The sequence below is a fragment of the Ranitomeya imitator genome, chromosome 2, assembly GCF_032444005.1.
Source record: "Ranitomeya imitator isolate aRanImi1 chromosome 2, aRanImi1.pri, whole genome shotgun sequence".
Taxonomy (NCBI): domain Eukaryota; kingdom Metazoa; phylum Chordata; class Amphibia; order Anura; family Dendrobatidae; genus Ranitomeya; species Ranitomeya imitator.
Genome location: NC_091283.1, coordinates 132,844,003 through 132,864,093, shown reverse-complemented (window position 1 = coordinate 132,864,093; position 20,091 = coordinate 132,844,003). Strand labels below are relative to the sequence as shown.

Here is a 20,091-nt window from a genome sequence, read left to right as displayed (position 1 = left end):
GGCCATCTTTCTGTCCCTCCGCCATTGGGAAAGGATCCTCAGGGGCCTTCCAGTCCGGATCCAGACGGACAACGCCACGGCTGTGGCATATGTCAACCATCAGGGGGGGACTCGGAGCTCCTTGGCCCTTGCCGAGGTATCCAAGATCCTCCTTTGGGCAGAGGCAACGGTTCCGGTGATATCCGCGGTGCATATCCCCGGCGTAGAAAACTGGGCCGCCGACTTCCTCAGCCGCGAGGGTCTCGCGGCAGGGGAATGGTCCCTGCATCCGGAGGTCTTCCATCAGATTTGTCTTCGATGGGGAACTCCGGATGTGGATCTCACGGCGTCTCGAATCAACAGGAAGGTTCCGCAATTCGTCTCCAGGTCCCGCGATCCTCTCGCAGTGGGCGTCGATGCTCTGGCCATTCCTTGGTCACAGTTCGAGCTGCCCTACCTGTTCCCACCCCTTCCATTACTTCCCAAACTGTTGAAGAAGATCAAAGCGGAAGGGGTGACGGTCATCCTGATCGCCCCGGATTGGCCCAGGAGAGCTTGGTTCGCGGAGCTCGTCAACCTTCTCGCGGACGCTCCCTGGTGCCTTCCAGACAGGCCCGATCTGCTGTCCCAGGGTCCGATCTGCCACCCGAATTCTCGGTCGCTCAGTTTAACGGCGTGGCTGTTGAGACCGCGGTTCTAAGAGCGTCCGGCCTTTCGGACCGGGTGATTCACACCATGATTCAGGCTCGGAAGCCTTCGTCTTCCAGGATCTACTACCGCACCTGGAAGGCCTACTTCCGTTGGTGCGAGTCCAACCGCGTGCCGCCTATGGTTTTTTCTCTGCCTTCTCTTTTGGCCTTCCTTCAGGCAGGACTGGATTCGGGCCTGGCTCTTAGTTCCCTGAAGGGTCAGGTCTCTGCGCTTTCCATCCTCTTTCAGAAGACCTTGGCCTCTCGGCCACAGATTAAGACCTTCTTTCAGGGGGTAGCCCACGCCGTCCCGCCGTTCAGGGCCCCTGTGGAGGCTTGGGACCTAAACCTGGTACTGGACGTTTTGAAGGTTTCTCCCTTTGAACCTCTTAGGGAGATTCCTCTATCAGTTTTATCTTGGAAGGTGGCCTTTCTTGTGGCCATCACGTCCATTCGCCGCGTTTCCGAGCTGGCGGCACTGTCTTGCCGCCCTCCGTTTTTGGTCATTCACCAGGACAAGGTGGTCTTCCGACCTCCACCTTCTTTTCTTCCTAAGGTGGTTTCCACCTTCCACCTCAACGAGGACATCGTTCTACCTTCCTTTTGTCCAGCTCCGACTCATCCTCTGGAGCGATCGTTGAACAAGCTAGACCTAGTCAGGGCAGTGAGGATTTATCTGGATAGAACATCCTCTTTCCGGAAGACGGATTCTTTTTTCGTCATTCCTGATGGCACACGCAGAGGCCAGCCGGCTTCTAAAGCGACTATTGCTCGCTGGATCAGAACGGCAATTTTAGAGGCTTACCGGGTCAAGAACAGAGTGCCCCCTCCTGGGATTAAGGCTCACTCTACCCGGGCAGTCGGCGCCTCCTGGGCGGTGCACCACAGGGCTTCCGCCCTACAGCTTTGCAAAGCGGCAACTTGGTCTTCCATCCACACGTTCGCCAAATTTTACAAGGTCCATACCTACGCATCGGCGGACGCCAGCCTAGGCAGAAGGATCCTGCAGGCGGCAGTGGTGAGTCCTCTGACCTGATGGAAGTCTGTTTTCCCGCCCTTGGGACTGCTTTGGGACGTCCCATGGTTCCTGTGTCCCCCAATGAGAGGCGATAAAGAAAACAGGATTTTTGGTTGCTTACCGTAAAATCTGTTTCTTGAAGCCTCCATTGGGGGACACAGCACCCTCCCAATGTTTTCTGTTGTTATCTGTTCTATGACTGTTCTCACGTTACAGTTCTCAAGTTTGTGGTTATGGTTTTTCAACCTTGTTTCATTATCTCCTACTGCTTTCTCACTAACTGAAGAGTATAATGCCAGTCGGTGGGGTGTACACTGCAGAGGAGGAGCTAACTTTTTTATTTGCATAGTGTCAGCCTCCTAGTGGCAGCAGCATACACCCATGGTTCCTGTGTCCCCCAATGGAGGCTTCAAGAAACAGATTTTACGGTAAGCAACCAAAAATCCTGTTTTCGTCGCTGGATCTCCCGCGGACATCACTGGATCGGCGTGTGTGACACCGATACAGCGATGTCTTCACTGGTAACCAGGGTAAACATCGGGTAACTAAGCGCAGGGCCGCGCTTAGTAACCCGATGTTTACCCTGGTTACCATCCTAAAAGTAAAAAAAACAAACACTACATACTTACCTAACGCTGTCTGTCCTCCAGCGCTGTGCTCTGCACTCCTCCTGTACTGGCTGTAAGCGTCGGTCAGCCGGAAAGCAGAGCGGTGACGTCACCGCTCTGCTTTCCGGCCGCTGTGCTCACAGCCAGTACAGGAGGAGTGCAGAGCACAGCGCTGGAGGACAGACAGCGGTAGGTAAGTATGTAGTGTTTGTTATTTTTTACTTTTACGCTGGTAACCAGGGTAAACATCGGGTTACTAAGCGCGGCCCTGCGCTTAGTTACCCGATGTTTACCCTGGTTACCGGCATCGTTGGTCGCTGGAGAGCGGACTGTGTGACAGCTCTCCAGCGACCAAACAGCGACGCTGCAGCGATCCGGATCGTTGTCGGTATCGTTGCAGCGTCGCTTAATGTGAAGGGGCCTTTACTGTTAGAGATTGCCTTTCTTTCTTACAGATTATAATCTAGTGTCTTCACTACATCGCTTATTAGAATAAGCTACCTGCCGAATTCATTATCTTCATGTAGACGTGACTAACAGGTTAATCACATTCAGCCTCTCCTTTGTGTCAGCACTCGATACCGGCAGTGGAGCTCAGACAGCCTTTCTTCCCTACTCACATGGGACCCATGAAATTAAGACAATTCCACCGTCCTCCATTGAAGAAATATTCATTTGGGGCCCTGTCCCAACCAGGAGCACATTCGGTGCAGCCTCTTCTTAAACACATCAAGAAGAAAGCAAAGGTAAATTATTAGGGGTAAATAAATCCTAATTATGTCACATATTTTCAGGTTTAATTCCCCTGATATACCCGTAGTTGCCTCCCCCATGCAATAAGCAGGCATTTGGGAAAAGTGTCTCATCTGTAGTGTTCAATGAAATATTCAGCACAGCATTGCATTTCATTTTTAAAGGGTCAGTTGTTGTATTTAATCTATTCATATCCTCTTCTGGGCATTAGATGAGAGAACAAGAACGCCAGGCATCTGGTGGAGGAGAGATGTTTTTTATGCGCACGTCACAAGATCTCACCGGCAAAGATGGAGATCTCATTCTGGCCGAGTACAGTGAAGAAAACCCTCCGTTAATGATGCAAGTTGGAATGGCAACTAAAATCAAGAACTATTACAAGAGGGTACAAATTCTAGTCTTACAGCAGTATTTGTAAGGTTTTATAAAACATTGTTTTCTGAGCGTTTCACTTTTTTCTAGAAACCAGGGAAGGATCCTGGAGCGCCGGATTGCAAGTATGGAGAGACCGTATATTGTCACACCTCACCGTTTCTTGGCTCGCTGCACCCAGGACAACTTTTACAGGTATGTGCCACCACATATTACAGGTTGGGCATTTCTGATCTGAGCTTTCATTAAACTGCTTGTTTGTTTGTTTTTTCTTATTTTTAGGCTTTTGAAAATAATTTGTTCAGATCTCCAATCTACTTGCACAAGATGCCTGAAACAGATTTCCTGATCATCCGAACCCGGCAAGGTTATTACGTTCGTGATCTGGTGGACATTTTTGTAGTTGGGCAGCAGTGTCCTCTCTTTGAAGTTCCTGGGCCAAACTCTAAGCGGGCGAACACACACATCCGTGATTTCTTGCAGGTCCGTCCCTCCCACTTTTCTTCATTTTTATTTTATTTGCATATTGGCCAAATGATGGAGAAACAGTTTTGCTCCTGATCTGTTACAGGTGTTTATATATCGTCTGTTCTGGAAAAGCAAAGATCGACCGCGTAGAATTCGTATGGAAGACATAAAAAAGGCTTTTCCTTCCCATTCAGAGAGCAGCATTAGAAAGAGGCTGAAACTGTGCGCTGACTTTAAAAGAACAGGTACTGTCTCATCACTTTTATGTTTTGTAGCCTTAATTGACAGTAATCTGATTTGTCACCTTCCACCAAAGCTGAATGGTTAAATGCATTGTTCATAGGAGGAGCTAGACATTCATGGCGCAGTCTGTAGCCGTAATGCTGCCGTCATAGTGAATATGACTAATACAGTATTTTATCATGGATACATAAAATTCCATTATATTTTATGTTCTAGGAATGGACTCTAATTGGTGGGTGCTGAAACCGGATTTCCGCTTACCAACGGAAGAAGAGATTCGTGCTATGGTTTCTCCTGAGCAGTGCTGTGCATATTACAGCATGATTGCAGCTGAACAGCGCTTAAAGGTCAGTAAGTTGTTAAACTGTAGTTTTGGAAAACCCCTGTCCCCCTGCTGCAGTTTGTCTTTAAATTTCAGTCCAGTATGTTCAGGAACAGTCTCCATTCTCACACTCCCTAACTTTCCATCCACTCTTTTATTCTTCATTAGCATTTTGCCAGTACTATAGGAGCTGGATGTTCCTTTTCCTCATTTCCCAGCATACATTGCACCTGCCATGGTCCAATGCCCTGTCTGCCCTTAACTAAAAGCCCTCATCTCTGTTCTGCATCTACAAGACGTTTAATGAACAGGAGAGCGGGAGCAGAAAGACCAACACGCACTCCCACACCCTGTAATCCGTCTCACGGTCTTGGCTGCTGGAAACGGATTACATAGCACGCAGTGGGCAGCAGCTTAAACAGAAGGGAAGCACTTAGTTGGTCAGCACTTTAACATGGTTTTTTAGGGGTAAAAACCACATTAGCGATGAAATTAATTTAAAGGGGTTGTCCGGTCTTCCGATAAAAGTCTGCAGTTATTTTGTGACTGCATACTTCTGAATCCTGACAGCATGTGATGTACACGATGTCAAGATTCATCGGTATTGCTGGGAGAGCGGGCAGTCATGTGACCTCAAGTATGGGATTTGCATACATGCAGTCACCTGCTAACTAGACTTGCTTGGCTTCTCTCTCTTGTATCGATCAAGGCTGTGCACGTCTAGTCGGAATGTGGCCCGTTGTATGTAAATCGCATACTTGCGGTCACGTGACTGACTCTCTCACTGGCAATAATGGTGAATCGTGCAGTGACATAGTGATTATATACTTATTGGAAGACCAGACAACCCTTTAAGGTGTCAGAAAAAACTTTGACATACGTTGTTTGGATAGATTTTGAATATTATGTGGACTGTGGTAGGGTCCGACATAGAGATGGGCAGCAGAAGCGAGGAAAAGATTTGAGGGACACTAATGGATACATGGTAGACTAGAAGGTAGTTGTTATAATCCATGAATGTATGATGAGGGAAGGACAATCAGAGGAAAACAATATTAGGTTGGAGGTGATGTGCTTACTTTTCATTTACGTGATGAGTTCCAAGCTGTACGTGTCTGGAAATCAGTGCCCATTGTCATGCAGTGATTGTGATGGCGGGCTCTTCTCCTGAGGCAGATCTATACTATGCGTGGTTCTGCCTTATTGATTGGGACATACTGGATTATTGTGTCCTTGCAGGATGCTGGCTATGGGGAAAAATCATTTTTTGCCCCCGATGAGGAGAATGAAGAAGACTTCCAGATGAAGATAGATGATGAGGTAAGTGTGAGTGGAAGACCCTGCTGGCACTATGGTGCACACACCCTGCAAGTGTTGGCCTCAATTGAGAGGATTACACTTTATTGGTGGCTGGATCTCCAAATCATGCGTGATCACTTGTGTATGAACAGGTCAGGACTGCACCTTGGAACACCACAAGAGCATTTATTGCTGCTATGAAAGGGAAATGTCTGCTGGAGGTGACAGGAGTGGCAGACCCCACCGGATGTGGAGAAGGATTCTCTTATGTGAAGATTCCTAACAAACCAACACAGCAAAAGGTTAGAGGTTTGCTAAATCCTGATGTGACTCGTGTAGCATGTAAACCTTCAGAGGATGTACATTTGTGTAGATTGGCATGCTTTCTCCGCTCTTTGTGGAAACACCAATGGTCTACTTTCCTTCCTATAAGTAGAAGATACAAGTATTGTTGATGATTATTAAATGCCAGTGTATAGAAGTGCCTAAAATAGATAACTTTATTAGTGATGTAACTTTTTACTTCTTGTAACAGCAAGATGATAAAGAGCCTCAGCCGGTGAAAAAAACAGTGACTGGAACAGATGCCGATTTGCGTAGACTATCCTTGAAGAATGCTAAACAATTGCTCCGCAAATTTGGAGTTCCAGAAGAAGAGGCGAGTATGAAAATGAAAGGATGATAATTGTTTTTATGTGATGGGAAGGTTTCATGGAACTGCTGAAGATTTGGAGGTTTCCTTGTTTTATTTAAATAAATGAAATATATACGATATCGGTTATTAATCACCTGCGTCTTGCAAAGCTTTGATCTCCATATGTGGAATGTTACACATTACATGTTTTATGTGTAATATATATTTCTTTATCGCCTCTCATTGGGGGACACAGGAACCATGGGGTGTATGCTGCTGCCACTAGGAGGCTGACACTATGCAAATAAAAAAGTTAGCTCCTCCTCTGCAGTATACACCCCACCGACTGGCATTAAACTCTTCAGTTTAGCTTAGTGTCAGTAGGAGGTGGACACGGGTCTTTCTTTAGACCCTTATCTACCTCAATGTGCGTCGTTTCTTTTCAGGTTTTTTCCGGATGGGATACAGGGTGAGCAGTCACACCTGTAGTCCCACAAGCGGACTATGAGTACGGCGTGTACTGCCACCCCGTATCCTCATAGATCCCTCAGCAGGACCAAGAGCCTGGCACACAAGCGTGCTCAGAAGTCCGGTCCTGGCCCGTCCCCCACCCACTCGCCCACCAGAGCCTGTCGGTCGGAGGAGACAAGGACGTCCATCAGCAGCTCCTATGGACGTCTGATACCTTCTCAAGGTTAGTAGCAGACGACGGGGGATTTTACTAGGTGAGTATTTCTAAAGGGGTTCCCAGGACTCAGCGCGGGTCATCGCTGCATTTGCAGCACTTTCCCCGTTCCCTGCGCGGTGGCTACCTTTCCATGCCCCACCGCGTTCCTCCAGCGGTCGCCGTTCTTCCTTCAGGCCCCGGCCTCCCGGGGCCTGCTTGCGGCACACTCCTGCCTGCAGCTTTTCCTTCAGCGGTCGCTGGCTCCTAATTTAGGCCCCGGCCTTTCCCGGGGCCTACTTGCGGCGTACCAGCTGCCCTCAGCGTTCCCCCCTCAGCGTTCTATGCAGCGGCCTCTCCGGCGTCGCTCACCTCCACAGCCAGCTGGGGCCTACTCCGGCGATTCTTCACCGGCGGCAGCGCTCCCTCTCTTAAATGCGGCGGCTGCCGCGCCGCTCTGCCGGGCAGCGTCTGCGCCGCGGGGATCTTCTCTCTGTCCACCGGCTCCTAATTTAGGCCCCGGCTTTTCCGGGGCCTACTCCGGCGACTCTTTTCCGGCGGCAGCGCTCTCTGTCTTTCATGCGGCGGCTTCAGCGCCGCTCTGCCGGGCAGTGTCTGCGCCGCGGGGGTTCTTCTCAGCGGGCACCGGCTTCTAATTTAGGCTCCGGCTTTTCCCGGGGCCTACTTCCGGTGCCGCGCTCCGCCCACTTCCTTCTTCATCGGGCGGGCTTTTTTCCCGCCCGACATACTGTGCCTGCTCATCGGCGCCCCCCTGTCTGGCTCCGCCCCCTTCCTCCAGGGACAGCGTCTGTGTGTGCTCACCGCTTCTTAGCTGCAGGAGCTCACGCAGCGCGCCCCACACCTTCGCCACTGCATCCTCCGTGGGCACAAAATCTGCACAGAATCCAGCACCTCAGGGCAGGAGTTCTCCGGCAAGTGGGACATCTTCCAGGACGGGTCCGTGAGTAGCTGCACTGCAGACTGACACCCCCCTCTGCCCCACTGTCCCCTAACCCACTGGCATCTTCAGGGACCTCTCAAAATGTCTACCTCTAAAGGGGGCCGCTCTCGCCCCCCTACTTCTTCTTCTGCCTTAGTCACGTACTTTGCTTGTTCGTCCTGTAACAGCAAACTTCCCTCAGGTCAGTCCTCCCCGCTGTGTCAGTCCTGCAGCAACCCGATTGTTCCCACTGCCCAGGATCCCCCGGCTGTTCCGTCCGAGAGTGATCCCCCCCATCCCAGGATGGGCCGCCTCTCTGTCACAATCGGTGGCCGATTTAACACGGGTATCTCAAACCCTGGTGTCCGCGCTGGATCGGTTATCCCTGCAGACCCCGGCCGTAGCCAGCGGGTCACAGGAACCGCCGCCAGAGCTCTCCTTGATAAGCCACAAAAGGTCCAGACAGGAACGTCGGTCTGAGTCCTCTTCGCGCTCCATCTCGCCGCTCGGCCCTCCCCCGCGGTTGGTGTCCCACCGATCCTCCTCCCCTGAGTCAGGCGAGGCATTATCTGATGCGCCTTCGGAGGATACTTCGGAGCTGGATCCTAACCAAATCGCCACTATGAGTGAGACAGTCCAGAACCTCATTGGGGCAATAAACCAAACATGTGGCATCAAGGATCCCTCTACGGAACCCGCAGATCAGGCGGTTTCATTTAGACGGGCCAAACCACCTTCAAAATTTTTCGCTCCTCATCCTGAATTCGAGGAAATCGTGTCCAGAGAGAGAGAGAACCCCACTAGGCGTTTTCAGAGGGGAAAACGCCTGGGTGTGTTATATCCTTTTCCTCCAGAACTTACCGCCAATTGGACGGCCTCTCCCTCGGTGGACCCCCCTGTTTCCAGGCTGTCCACCAACACGGTGCTTCCTCTGTCCGGCGGAGCATCTCTGAAGGATTCTAACAATAGAGTTATAGAATCCTTCGCGAAATCTGCTTTTGAAGCGGCTTCAGCGGCTCTATGTCCAGCTTTTGCGTCCACTTCAAAATCCATCTCAAAATGGGCCAAGGATCTTCGGCGAGGTATCCTGGATGGGGCGCCTCCCGCGCAATTAGCGGAACTTGCCAACCAGATTTCCCACGCTGGTGAATACCTGGTTTCCGCCTCCCTGGATGTCGCGTCTTGTGCGGCTCAAGCTTCCAGCAATGCCGTTGCCATCCGCCGGACCGTTTGGCTCAAGGCCTGGCAGGCGGACTTGTCCTCCAAAAAGTCCCTCACTAGTCTGCCCTTCCAGGGCTCTCGCCTCTTTGGTTCCCAGCTGGACCAAATAATTAAGGACGCCACCGGGGGTACAAGTTCTCTTCTCCCCCAGGCTAAGCCTCGTCGCCCTCCTCCTAGACGACAGTTTCGTTCTTTTCGGCCTTTTCGTCGCTTCGCTGCGTCAAACTCCTTTTCCCAGCAGCAACAGAGGCCACAGGCACGTCAAGAGAAGAAGGCGGTGTCCTTTAGGCCCACTCCGTCCTGGCGTCCTCGTTTCTCCCAGGGTAGATCCTCCAGGCCCAGGACTGGAAGATCCACCTCGGAATGACTCTCGGCAAGACTCCAGCCCAACTCCCAGATTGGGCGGCCGTCTTCTCCTTTTCAGGGACGTCTGGATTTCCGCAGTAGAGGATGCATGGGTCAGGGAAGTTGTATCCTCGGGATACAAAATAGAGTTCACTTCCCGACCTCGGGATCGTTTCTTCCTATCTCGTCCTCCAAGAGACCCCGCTCTAGTTCCGCGCTTCTTCTCAGCCATCGCTTCTCTGCTCAAATCCGGGGTAATCGTTCCCGTCCCAGAAAAAGAACGCTTCACGGGTTTCTACTCGAATCTTTTTGTGGTACCGAAAAAAGACGGCAAAGTTCGCCCCATTCTGGACCTCAAATTGCTGAACAGGAGAGTTCGCCTGAGACACTTCAGGGGTGGAATCCCTTCGTTCAGTAATTGCTTCCATGGAGGCTCAGGAGTTTCTATGCTCAATAGATATCCAGGACGCCTACCTCCATGTCCCGATATTTCCCGGACATCACCGTTTCCTGCGCTTCGCAGTGCAACGAGATCATTTTCAGTTCGTCGCTCTGCCGTTCGGTCTCGCAACCGCGCCAAGAGTGTTCACAAAGATCATGGCGGCGCTGATGGCCATCTTGAGAGTCAGAGGCTTGGTCCTATTTCCATATCTCGACGACATCCTCATCAAGGCTCCGTCCTTCGCTCAGGCCCACGAAAGCCTGTCCATTGTTCTCGACACCTTAGCCCGTTTCGGGTGGCTGGTAAACCGGAAGAAGTCCTGCCTTATTCCTTCTCAGCGCATCATCTTTCTGGGCATGCTTTTCGATACTCGTCAGAGCAGAGTCTTCCTTCCCTCAGACAAGAGATCCACTCTCTGTCGGGACATACGCTTGCTCCAGGGTCCTCGACCTCCCTCCCTCCGTTTGGCCATGAAGGTTCTGGGGAGGATGGTAGCTACATTGGAAGCGATTCCCTTCGCCCAATTCCATTCGCGACCCCTTCAGCAAGCCATTCTGTCTCAGTGGGACAGGTCGGTCTTCTCCCTGGATCGACCGATCAAACTCTCCTTTCGGGTCAGGCGGTCTCTCAACTGGTGGCTGACGTCACCTCTCATCTCCCAGGGCAGGTCCTTCCTTCCGGTTCACTGGCAGGTGGTGACAACGGACGCCAGCCTGATCGGCTGGGGTGCGGTTTTTCGCCACCTGACGGTTCAGGGCCGCTGGTCGCTGCAGGAGTCATCTCTGCCGATCAACGTCCTCGAAATTCGGGCCATCTTCCTGTCCCTCCACCACTGGGAAAGGATCCTCAGGGGCCTTCCAGTCCGGATCCAGACGGACAACGCCACGGCTGTGGCATTTGTCAACCATCAGGGGGGGACTCGGAGCTCCTTGGCGCTTGCCGAGGTATCCACGATCCTCCTTTGGGCAGAGGCAACGGTTCCGGTGATATCCGCGGTGCATATCCCCGGCGTGGAAAACTGGGCCGCCGACTTCCTCAGCCGCGAGGGCCTCGCGGCAGGGGAATGGTCCTTGCATCCGGAGGTCTTCCATCAGATTTGTCTTCGATGGGGAACTCCGGATGTGGATCTCACGGCGTCCCGAGTCAACAGGAAGGTTCCGCAGTTCGTCTCCAGGTCCCGCGATCCTCTCGCAGTGGGCGTCGATGCTCTGGCCATTCCTTGGTCACAGTTCGAGCTGCCCTACCTGTTCCCACCCCTTCCATTACTTCCCAAACTGTTGAAGAAGATCAAAGCGGAAGGGGTGCCGGTCATCCTGATCGCCCCGGATTGGCCCAGGAGAGCTTGGTTCGCGGAGCTCGTCAACCTTCTCGCGTACGCTCCCTGGCGCCTTCCAGACAGGCCCGATCTGCTGTCCCAGGGTCCGATCTGCCACCCGAATTCTCGGTCGCTCAGTTTAATGGCGTGGCTGTTGAGACCACGGTTCTGAGAGCGTCTGGCCTTTTGGACCGGGTGATTCACACCATGATTCAGGCTCGGAAGCCTTCGTCTTCCAGGATCTACTACCGCACCTGGAAGGCCTACTTCCGGTGGTGCGAGTCCAACCGCGTTCCGCCTATGGTTTTTTCCCTGCCTTCTCTTTTGGCCTTCCTTCAGGCAGGACTGGATTCGGGCCTGGCTCTTAGTTCCCTGAAGGGTCAGGTCTCTGCGCTTTCCATCCTCTTTCAGAAGACCTTGGCCTCTCGGCCACAGGTTAAGACCTTCTTTCAGGGGGTAGCCCACGCCGTCCCGCCGTACAGGGCCCCTGTGGAGGCATGGGACCTAAACCTGGTACTGGACGTTCTGAAGGTTTCTCCCTTTGAACCTCTTAGGGAGATTCCTCTATCAGTTTTATCATGGAAGGTAGCCTTTCTTGTGGCCATCATGTCCATTCGCCGCGTTTCCGAGCTGGCGGCCCTGTCTTGCCGTCCTCCGTTTTTGGTCATTCACCAGGACAAGGTGGTCTTCCGGCCCCCACCTTCTTTTCTTCCTAAGGTGGTTTCCACCTTCCACCTCAACGAGGACATCGTTCTACCTTCCTTTTGTCCAGCTCCGACTCATCCTCTGGAGCGATCATTGAACAAGCTGGACCTTGTCAGGGCTGTGAGGATCTATCTGGACAGAACGTCCACTTTCCGGAAGACGGATTCCTTTTTCGTCATTCCTGATGGCACGCGCAGAGGCCAGCCGGCTTCTAATGCGACTATTGCTCGATGGATCAGAATGGCAATCTTGGAGGCTTACCGGGTCAAGAACAGAGTGCCCCCTCCTGGGATTAAGGCTCACTCTACCCGGGCAGTCGGCGCCTCCTGGGCGGTGCACCACAGGGCTTCCGCCCTACAGCTGTGCAAAGCGGCAACTTGGTCTTCCATCCACACGTTCGCCAAATTTTACAAGGTCCATACCTACGCATCGGCGGACGCCAGCCTAGGCAGAAGGATCCTGCAGGCGGCAGTGGTGAGTCCTCTGACCTGATGGAAGTCTGTTTTTCCCGCCCTTGGGACTGCTTTGGGACGTCCCATGGTTCCTGTGTCCCCCAATGAGAGGCGATAAAGAAAACAGGATTTTTGGTTGCTTACCGTAAAATCTGTTTCTTGAAGCCTCCATTGGGGGACACAGCTCCCTCCCAATGTTTTTGTTATATGTTTCTCTGACTGTTCTCACGTTTACAGTTCTCAAGTTTGTGGTTATGGTTTTTCAACCTTGTTCTTTCTCCTACTGCTTTCTCACTAACTGAAGAGTTTAATGCCAGTCGGTGGGGTGTACACTAGAGGAGGAGCTAACTTTTTTATTTGCATAGTGTCAGCCTCCTAGTGGCAGCAGCATACACCCCATGGTTCCTGTGTCCCCCAATGGAGGCTTCAAGAAACAGATTTTACGGTAAGCAACCAAAAATCCTGTTATTTATATGGTAAAGGGAAAGTACACATCTTTACAAAGCAGCACCTTTCAATCATATTGCTAATTTTTCTTTACAGCTTATGGTTAATCTCTTTTTTTTTTTTTCTTCTCCAGATTAAGAAGCTGTCTCGTTGGGAAGTAATCGATGTTGTGAGAACAATGTCCACTGAGCAAGCACGCTCTGGTGAGGGACCAATGAGCAAATTTGCTAGAGGGTCACGCTTCTCAGTGGCCGAACATCAAGAACGATACAAAGAGGAGTGCCAGCGGATATTTGACCTTCAGAACAAGTATGGTCTCCAAATTTTGCTTCACCACTAACAAATCCATTTCAAGCTTTTTCTTATCAGTATTGTAATATGTTAAAGTTGAAAGAATCTATTATTAGGCTTATAGTTAGGCTAGGACCACACACACTCACCATAACCTAGAGCAGGTTTCACAGTGTGTGAGACATATGATTTCAAATAGCACTGATCTCCTGGTCTAGCCTGCATGATTAGAAAATAGAGCAGTGATGACTATCATCTTTCAGATAAGGTCTGTGTGCGGGAAGGGGCAGCAGAACTGAGTTTAACTGTGTCACATTACAAACCTCTTTATCAGCTTGCCGCCTATCATAGCACTGTCTGCTCTGCTGTACTGCCTCTCCACTGCCTGTTCTGGAGATGAAAGCTCACAGGTATTAGTAATTATTTCTGTGCTCGTATTTTCTCTGCAGTGAGATCAGGCTGTCTCTCATATGTATCACACGCGAGTAGCCTACCTTTTCTGGCCTATTCCTGTGTGAGATGTAATGAAAACCCTGCTCTTCTCTCACTGAAGAGTGGTTATAAGATACCCTGAGCACATCAGACATAAGTGATTACTGACATCTTTGAGCTCTCAACTCCAGGACAGGCAATGTGGGGGAGGGGCAGTACAGCAGAGGTGACAATGCTAAGAAAGGAAAATAGTGATAGAAGGATTTGTAATGTGACGCAGCTAAACTCAGCTGTGCTGCCCCCCAATTAAAAAATGTTTTATTTCACTTTGCAGTCTGTATTGCATCTAATGACCAGTTCAACATAAAAAAAATTGGTGAAATGTCCTCTTTAAGGCAGGCTAAATTCTTACTACCATGGCATCAAGGAGGTGCTGGAAACATCCATGATATGAAGGCATTGTTTAGTTACATTAGCTTTGTCACCTGCTTATTCATGCTTAAAAACATCAGGTCAACTACATCAGATAGGTACTTTACATGACTGAGATGCAATTAGCCTAATTAGACCTACAGTAATTAGCATGTGCTGCACTGAATTTCTTGTCATGTTCTGTGACTTGATATATGTCTTATGACATCAATATATGATGGATTGCCAGATCTCAGGCATAAATGATATCACTCTAGGACATTATTATACATATTTATAGAGCCATTTATTCCATGGCGCTTTACATATGAATACGGGGCAAATATAGACAAATCCATTAAACGTGAGCAAAAAACAAGGCACACAAGTACATAAGGAGGGAGGACCCTGCCCGGGAGGGTTCACAGTCTGCAGGGGATGGGTGAGGATACACTAGGAGAGGGTAGAGCTGGTTGTGCGGCGGTTCAGTAGGTTGAGCATCGCTGTAGGCTTGTCGGAAGAGGTGAGTCTTCAGGTTCTTTGTGAAGGTTTCTATGGTAGGCAAGAGTCTGATGTGTTAGGGTAGAGAGTTCCAGAGTATAGGGGAAGCACGGGGGAAGTCTTGGATGAGGTTATGGGAAGAAGAGATGAGTGGGGAGTACAGAAGGAGGTCTTGAGAGGATCGGAGGTTGCGTGTAGGTAAGTACCAGGAGACCATGTCACAGATGTATGGAGGAGACAGGTTGTGGATGGCTTTGTATGTCATTGTGAGGGCTTTGAACTGGAGTCTCTGGGCGATAGGAAGCCATTGAAGGGCTTGGCATAGGGGAGAGGCTGGGGAATAGTGGGGAGACAGGTAGATTAGTCGGGAGGCAGAGTGTAGGATGGATTGGAGTGGTGCCAGAGTGCTAGAGGGGACTCCAGAAAGTAGGAGGTTGTAGTAGTCAAGGTGGGAGATGATAAGGGCATGCACTAGTGTTTTTGTGGTGTCGCGGTCAAGGAATGCGCGGATGCGGGAAATATTTTTGAGTTGGAGTCGGCAGGAGGAGGCAAGGGCTTGGATACGTGGCTTGAAAGAAAGGGCAGAGTCGAGGATCACCCCTAGGCACCGGGCGTGTGGGACTGGGGAAAGTGAGCAGCCATTGACATTGATGGATAGGTCTGGTGGAGGGGTAGAGTGAGGTGGGGGAAAGATGATGAATTCTGTTTTGTCCATGTTCAGTTTTAGAAAATGAGCAGAAAAGAAGGCCGAGATAGTAGACAGACAGTGTGGGATTTTGGTAAGTAAGGAGGAGAGGTCAGGTCCAGATAGGTAGATCTGCGTGTCATTAGCGTAGAGATGATACTGCATACCGTGAGATTCTATGAGCTGTCCAAGGCCGAAGGTGTAGATGGAGAAGAGTAGGGGTCCTAGAACAGAGCCTTGAGGAACACCGACTGACAAGGGGCGAAGTGAGGAGGTGGTGTGGGGGAGGGAGACACTGAATGTTCGGTCTGTCAGACATGACGAGATCCAGGATAGGGCCAAGTCTGTGATGCCAAGAGATGAGAGGATCTGTAGCAGAAGAGAGTGGTCCACAGTGTCGAAGGCAGAAGACAGGTCCAAGAGAAGGAGGACAGAGTAATGTCGCTTGCTCCTGGCAGTTAGTAGGTCATTGGTGACTTTAGTTAGGGCAGTTTCAGTTGAGTGATGCAGTCGGAAGCCAGATTGTAACCGATCAAGATGGGTGTGACCTTGGCATGCTTGAAGGATGAGGGGAAGACACCTGTTGTGAGTGAGAGGTTGAAGAGGTGTGTTAGGGTTGGGATGAAGACCATGGAAAGGTTAGGGATGAGGTGGGATGGGAGCGGGTCGAGCGTGCAGGTGGTGAGGTGTGATCTTGACAGGATGGGTGGAGAGCTGATCTTCTGTCATGGTGGAGAAGCTGGTTTTGGAGCAGCTAAGAGGGGCAGTGGGCGCTGTGGGCCAAAGCTTTCTCTGATTGTATCGATCTTCTGTTTAAAGAAAGAGGCAAAGTCTTCAGCAGAAATGAGAGGGGAGGGAGGGGGTACTGGGGGGGACGGAGTAGAGAATTGAAAGTGTTGAAAAGCTGTTTAGGGTTGTGAGACACGGAGGATATGAGAGATGAGAAGTAAGTTTGTTTTGAGGGAATGAGAGTGGACTTGAAGCTGGCGTGGGACTGCTTGTATGCAGTGAAGTGGTCAGCAGAGCGGGATCGCTTCCTTCTCCACTCAGCAATTCTGGAAGCCCATCTCAGTTCTTTGGTTAGGCTGGTCAGCCAGGGCTACTTGTTGAGTGTACGAGTTTTGCTATGCATGAGTGGGGCGGCCGAATCGAGTGTTGCTGTTATTGTGGTGTTATAAAAAGTGGAAGCAGCATCTGTGTCATGAAGGGAGGCTATGTCTGTAAGAGGGAGAAGGGACTCAGAGAGTGATTGTAAGTTGAGATGTTTGAGATTTCTGCTAGGGTGAGTGAGTTTGTGGAGTGGGGGTTGCACACTAGGAGAGGAGAGGGAAGAGAATGTCAGTAGGTTGTGGTCAGACAGGGGGAGGAGTGTGTTAATGAGATTAGTAAGGGAGCAGAGGCAGGTGAAGATGAGGTCCAGCGTGTGGCCATCTTTGTGAGTGGTCTCAGAGGACCATTGAGTGAGGCCTAAGGATGCAGTCAGTGATTCAACGTAATTAAAAAGATGGAAGTTAAAACATGAATGCAGCAGACTGCGTCTGGAGCAGACGCCTGCATGTGAATATATCCCCAGTTAATGGCAATCAGATGTGAATGAGGAGGTGGGTGGGTATGGGAGACCAGATGTAGAGAGTTAAGCAGAGGTCATAAAGAGATGGAAGGGTTGGACTGACCACTCAAAGAGATGCCAGGATAACACAATGAGAGACATGAAGCAGATCATGGAAACAAGATGATAGGTAAGAAAGCATACTAAAAAAGGATTATATGTGCTGCACCAAGACACTCAGATGCCAGGGAAAGCATAGAACATCAAGGCAATATACAGAGACATTCAGGAGCTAGGGAAAGTCAGTGCATACCATAGAAAATCAATGTAATATACAGAGACATTCAGGACTCAGGGAGAGGTGGGGAAAGTCAGTGCATACCATAGAATATCAATGCAATATACAGGACATGGTACCAATGTGTAATTGGCAGGGGATCAACCAATGTGATCCTCACTGATGTGATCCTTACTGTCCCCTTTCTAGGGTCTTGGAGTCTGCAGAGGTTTTGTCCACAGACACAGATAGTAGCTCTGCTGAAGATAGTGACTTTGAAGAGATGGGGAAAAACATTGAGAACATGCTGCAAAATAAGAAGACCAGTTCTCAGCTGTCTCGAGAACGGGAAGAGCAGGAGAGAAAAGAGCTGCAGAGGATGTTAATGGGGGAAGACAGTGGCAATGACAAAGAGCGGAGCCGAAAGGACAAAAAAGACAGAAAGGGGTTTTGTGAGTATTGGTATTAAGGTCTTAAACTGCTAATTGGATAATATCCCACCAAGTAGCGATTGGCTGCAGCTGTCATATGGCTGATTTCACTGCAAAATAGACAGGGCTCCCCAGAGCAGGAGCCAAGGAGGTGTGAACATTTAGATAATGGTTCATTTATTACTTTATAAAAAGTCCTGCTGTTGGACAAATTTCTGTAAATCGATTGGTGAGCAGATTGGGAAATACTGCATTTTTTGGACTACAAGAGGCACTTTTTCCTCCAAAATGTTGGAGGAAAGTGTGTGGGGGGGGGGTTGCTTCGTATAGTCCAGATGTACTTTATGTATGTGTGTGTGTGTGTGTGTGTGTGTGTGTACAGCCAACAATGTAACCGCTGTTAAAGAAAATGAATATTTACTGCTCCCCACACCAATAGTCCCTCCCACCTCTACATACTGAGGCCGGCGCCGAAAGGTGAGAGGGACTATGGGCTCTGGGAACAGTGAATATTCATCCTTTTTAATAGCAGGCACAGTGTTAGCCGCAGCCATCAGCTCCTACAGCGGCTAGGCGATCACGTGTGCCTTCTACTAAAGAGAATGATTTTTCACTGCTCCCCACGTCCATGGGAGTGGAGTGCAGTGAATATTCATTCTCTACAATAGTGGGCACACATGATCGCCCAGCCACTGCAGGAAGCCAGCGGCTATGGCCAACAGTCTGCCTGCTATTAAAGAGGCTGAATATTCACCGTTCTCCATGCCCATAGTTCCGGGTGTGGAGAGCAGTGAATATTCCGGCAGCTCACCTCAGCGTGTGGGGGCGCATGGCAGTGACGTCATGCGCTGCTTACACATTGCAGAAAGCTGCCGGCATCAGAACAGGACTCCGCTGCGTGGGAGCAGAGGGAAGGTAAGTAGAATGGTTCATTTTTTTAATGTGTGCAGCGTGATGGGGCCATGTATACTAGGACGTGAGAGGGGCGGGCAATGTATACCATTATGGTGGCCATGTATACCAGGATGAAGGATGAAGGGGATCATGTATACAGGGATGGTGGATGGGCGCCATGTATACCGTTATGGAGGGGTATGTATACCAGGATGGTGGAAATGTCAACCATTTTGGTATACATGGCCCCCTCATCCTGGTATACATATATACCAGGATGGGGGAGACCATGTATACAAGTATGGGGGGGGCATGTACTGTATACCAGTATGGTGGATGGGGGCCATGTATACCAGGATGGGGGCCATGTATACCTGGATGGTGAATTGGTGCCATGTATACCAGGGTGGTGGACTGGGGCCATGTATACCAGGGTGGTGGATGGGGGCCATGTATACCAGGGTGGTGAATGGGGGCCATGTATATCATGGTGGTGGATGGGGGCCATGTATACCAGAGTGGGGGATGGGGGCCATGTATACCAGGGTGGTGGATGGGGGCCATGTATACCACAGTGGGGGATGGGGGCCATGTATACCAGGATGGTGGATGGGGGCCATGTATACCGGGTGGTGGATGGGGGGCCATGTATACCGGGTGGTGGATGGGGCAATGTATACCAGGGTGGTGGATGGGGGCCATGTTTACCAGGATGTGGATGGGAGCCATGTATACCAGGGTGCTGGATGGGGGCCATGTATACCAGAGTGCTGGATGGGGGGCATGTATACCAGGGTGGTGGATGGGGTCCATGTATACCAGAGTGGTGGATGGGGGCCATGTATACCAGGGTGGTGGATGGGGACCATGTATACCAGAGTGGTGGATGGGGCCATGTATACCTGGGTGGTGGATTGGGGTCATGTGTACCAGGGTGGTGGATGGGGGCCATGTATACCAGGGTGGTGGATTGGGGCCATGTATACCAGGGTGGTGGATGGGGCCATGTATACCGGGGTGGTGGATGGGGGCCATGTATACCGGGGTGGTGGATGGGGGCCATGTATACCGGGGTGGTGGATGGGGGCCATGTATACCAGGGTGGTGATGGATGGTGGCCATGTATACCTGAATGGGGGATGGGGACCATGAATACCTGGTAAGGACCCACGATGTGGTCAGTAACTTATTCTCTTGTCTACAGGGGCAGGTACTCCAGGAGGCTCTCACAAGGATGATGACACGGCTTCAGTGACCAGCTTAAATTCAGCCGCTAGTGGACGTCGACTGAAAATCTACCGCACATTTAGGGATGAGGATGGAAAAGAATATGTCCGATGTGAGACTGTGCGTAAACCAGCTGTTATTGATGCCTACAGTCGAATCCGTAGCACTAAAGATGATGAGTTTATGTGAGTACTTCTGCCATTTCCAGGAGACTCCTATGGATGTAGTCACATTTTCGTGAAAAATGACATGTTTTATGTTATGTGACCCTGGCTACTCTGTGTTAAAGACGGAAATTCGCCCTCTTTGATGAACAACATCGTGAAGAGATGAGGAAAGAAAGGCGAAGAATCCAAGAGCAGCTGCGAAGACTTAAACGTAACCAAGAAAAGGAAAAATTAAGAGGTCCGCCTGAGAAAAAACCCAAGAAAATGAAGGAACGTCCAGATCTGAAGGTTTGTCAATGGAAGAAATTTT

General features: G+C 50.5%; 1 protein-coding gene across 1 annotated transcript in view; it reads left to right on the top strand.

Annotated features, from left to right (window-relative positions):
- Positions 1-20,091, top strand: part of TAF1 (TATA-box binding protein associated factor 1) — a 102,589-nt gene that overhangs the window by 24,746 nt on the left and 57,752 nt on the right. The window contains exons 13-25 of the mRNA XM_069747263.1: positions 2,867-3,040; positions 3,259-3,432; positions 3,510-3,614; positions 3,702-3,902; positions 3,991-4,132; positions 4,347-4,477; positions 5,692-5,772; positions 5,904-6,053; positions 6,287-6,409; positions 13,050-13,225; positions 17,273-17,514; positions 19,592-19,799; positions 19,904-20,069. Coding sequence (XP_069603364.1) covers positions 2,867-3,040; positions 3,259-3,432; positions 3,510-3,614; positions 3,702-3,902; positions 3,991-4,132; positions 4,347-4,477; positions 5,692-5,772; positions 5,904-6,053; positions 6,287-6,409; positions 13,050-13,225; positions 17,273-17,514; positions 19,592-19,799; positions 19,904-20,069 — 2,073 coding nt within the window. The remainder of the gene's footprint in view (positions 1-2,866; positions 3,041-3,258; positions 3,433-3,509; positions 3,615-3,701; positions 3,903-3,990; positions 4,133-4,346; positions 4,478-5,691; positions 5,773-5,903; positions 6,054-6,286; positions 6,410-13,049; positions 13,226-17,272; positions 17,515-19,591; positions 19,800-19,903; positions 20,070-20,091) is intronic.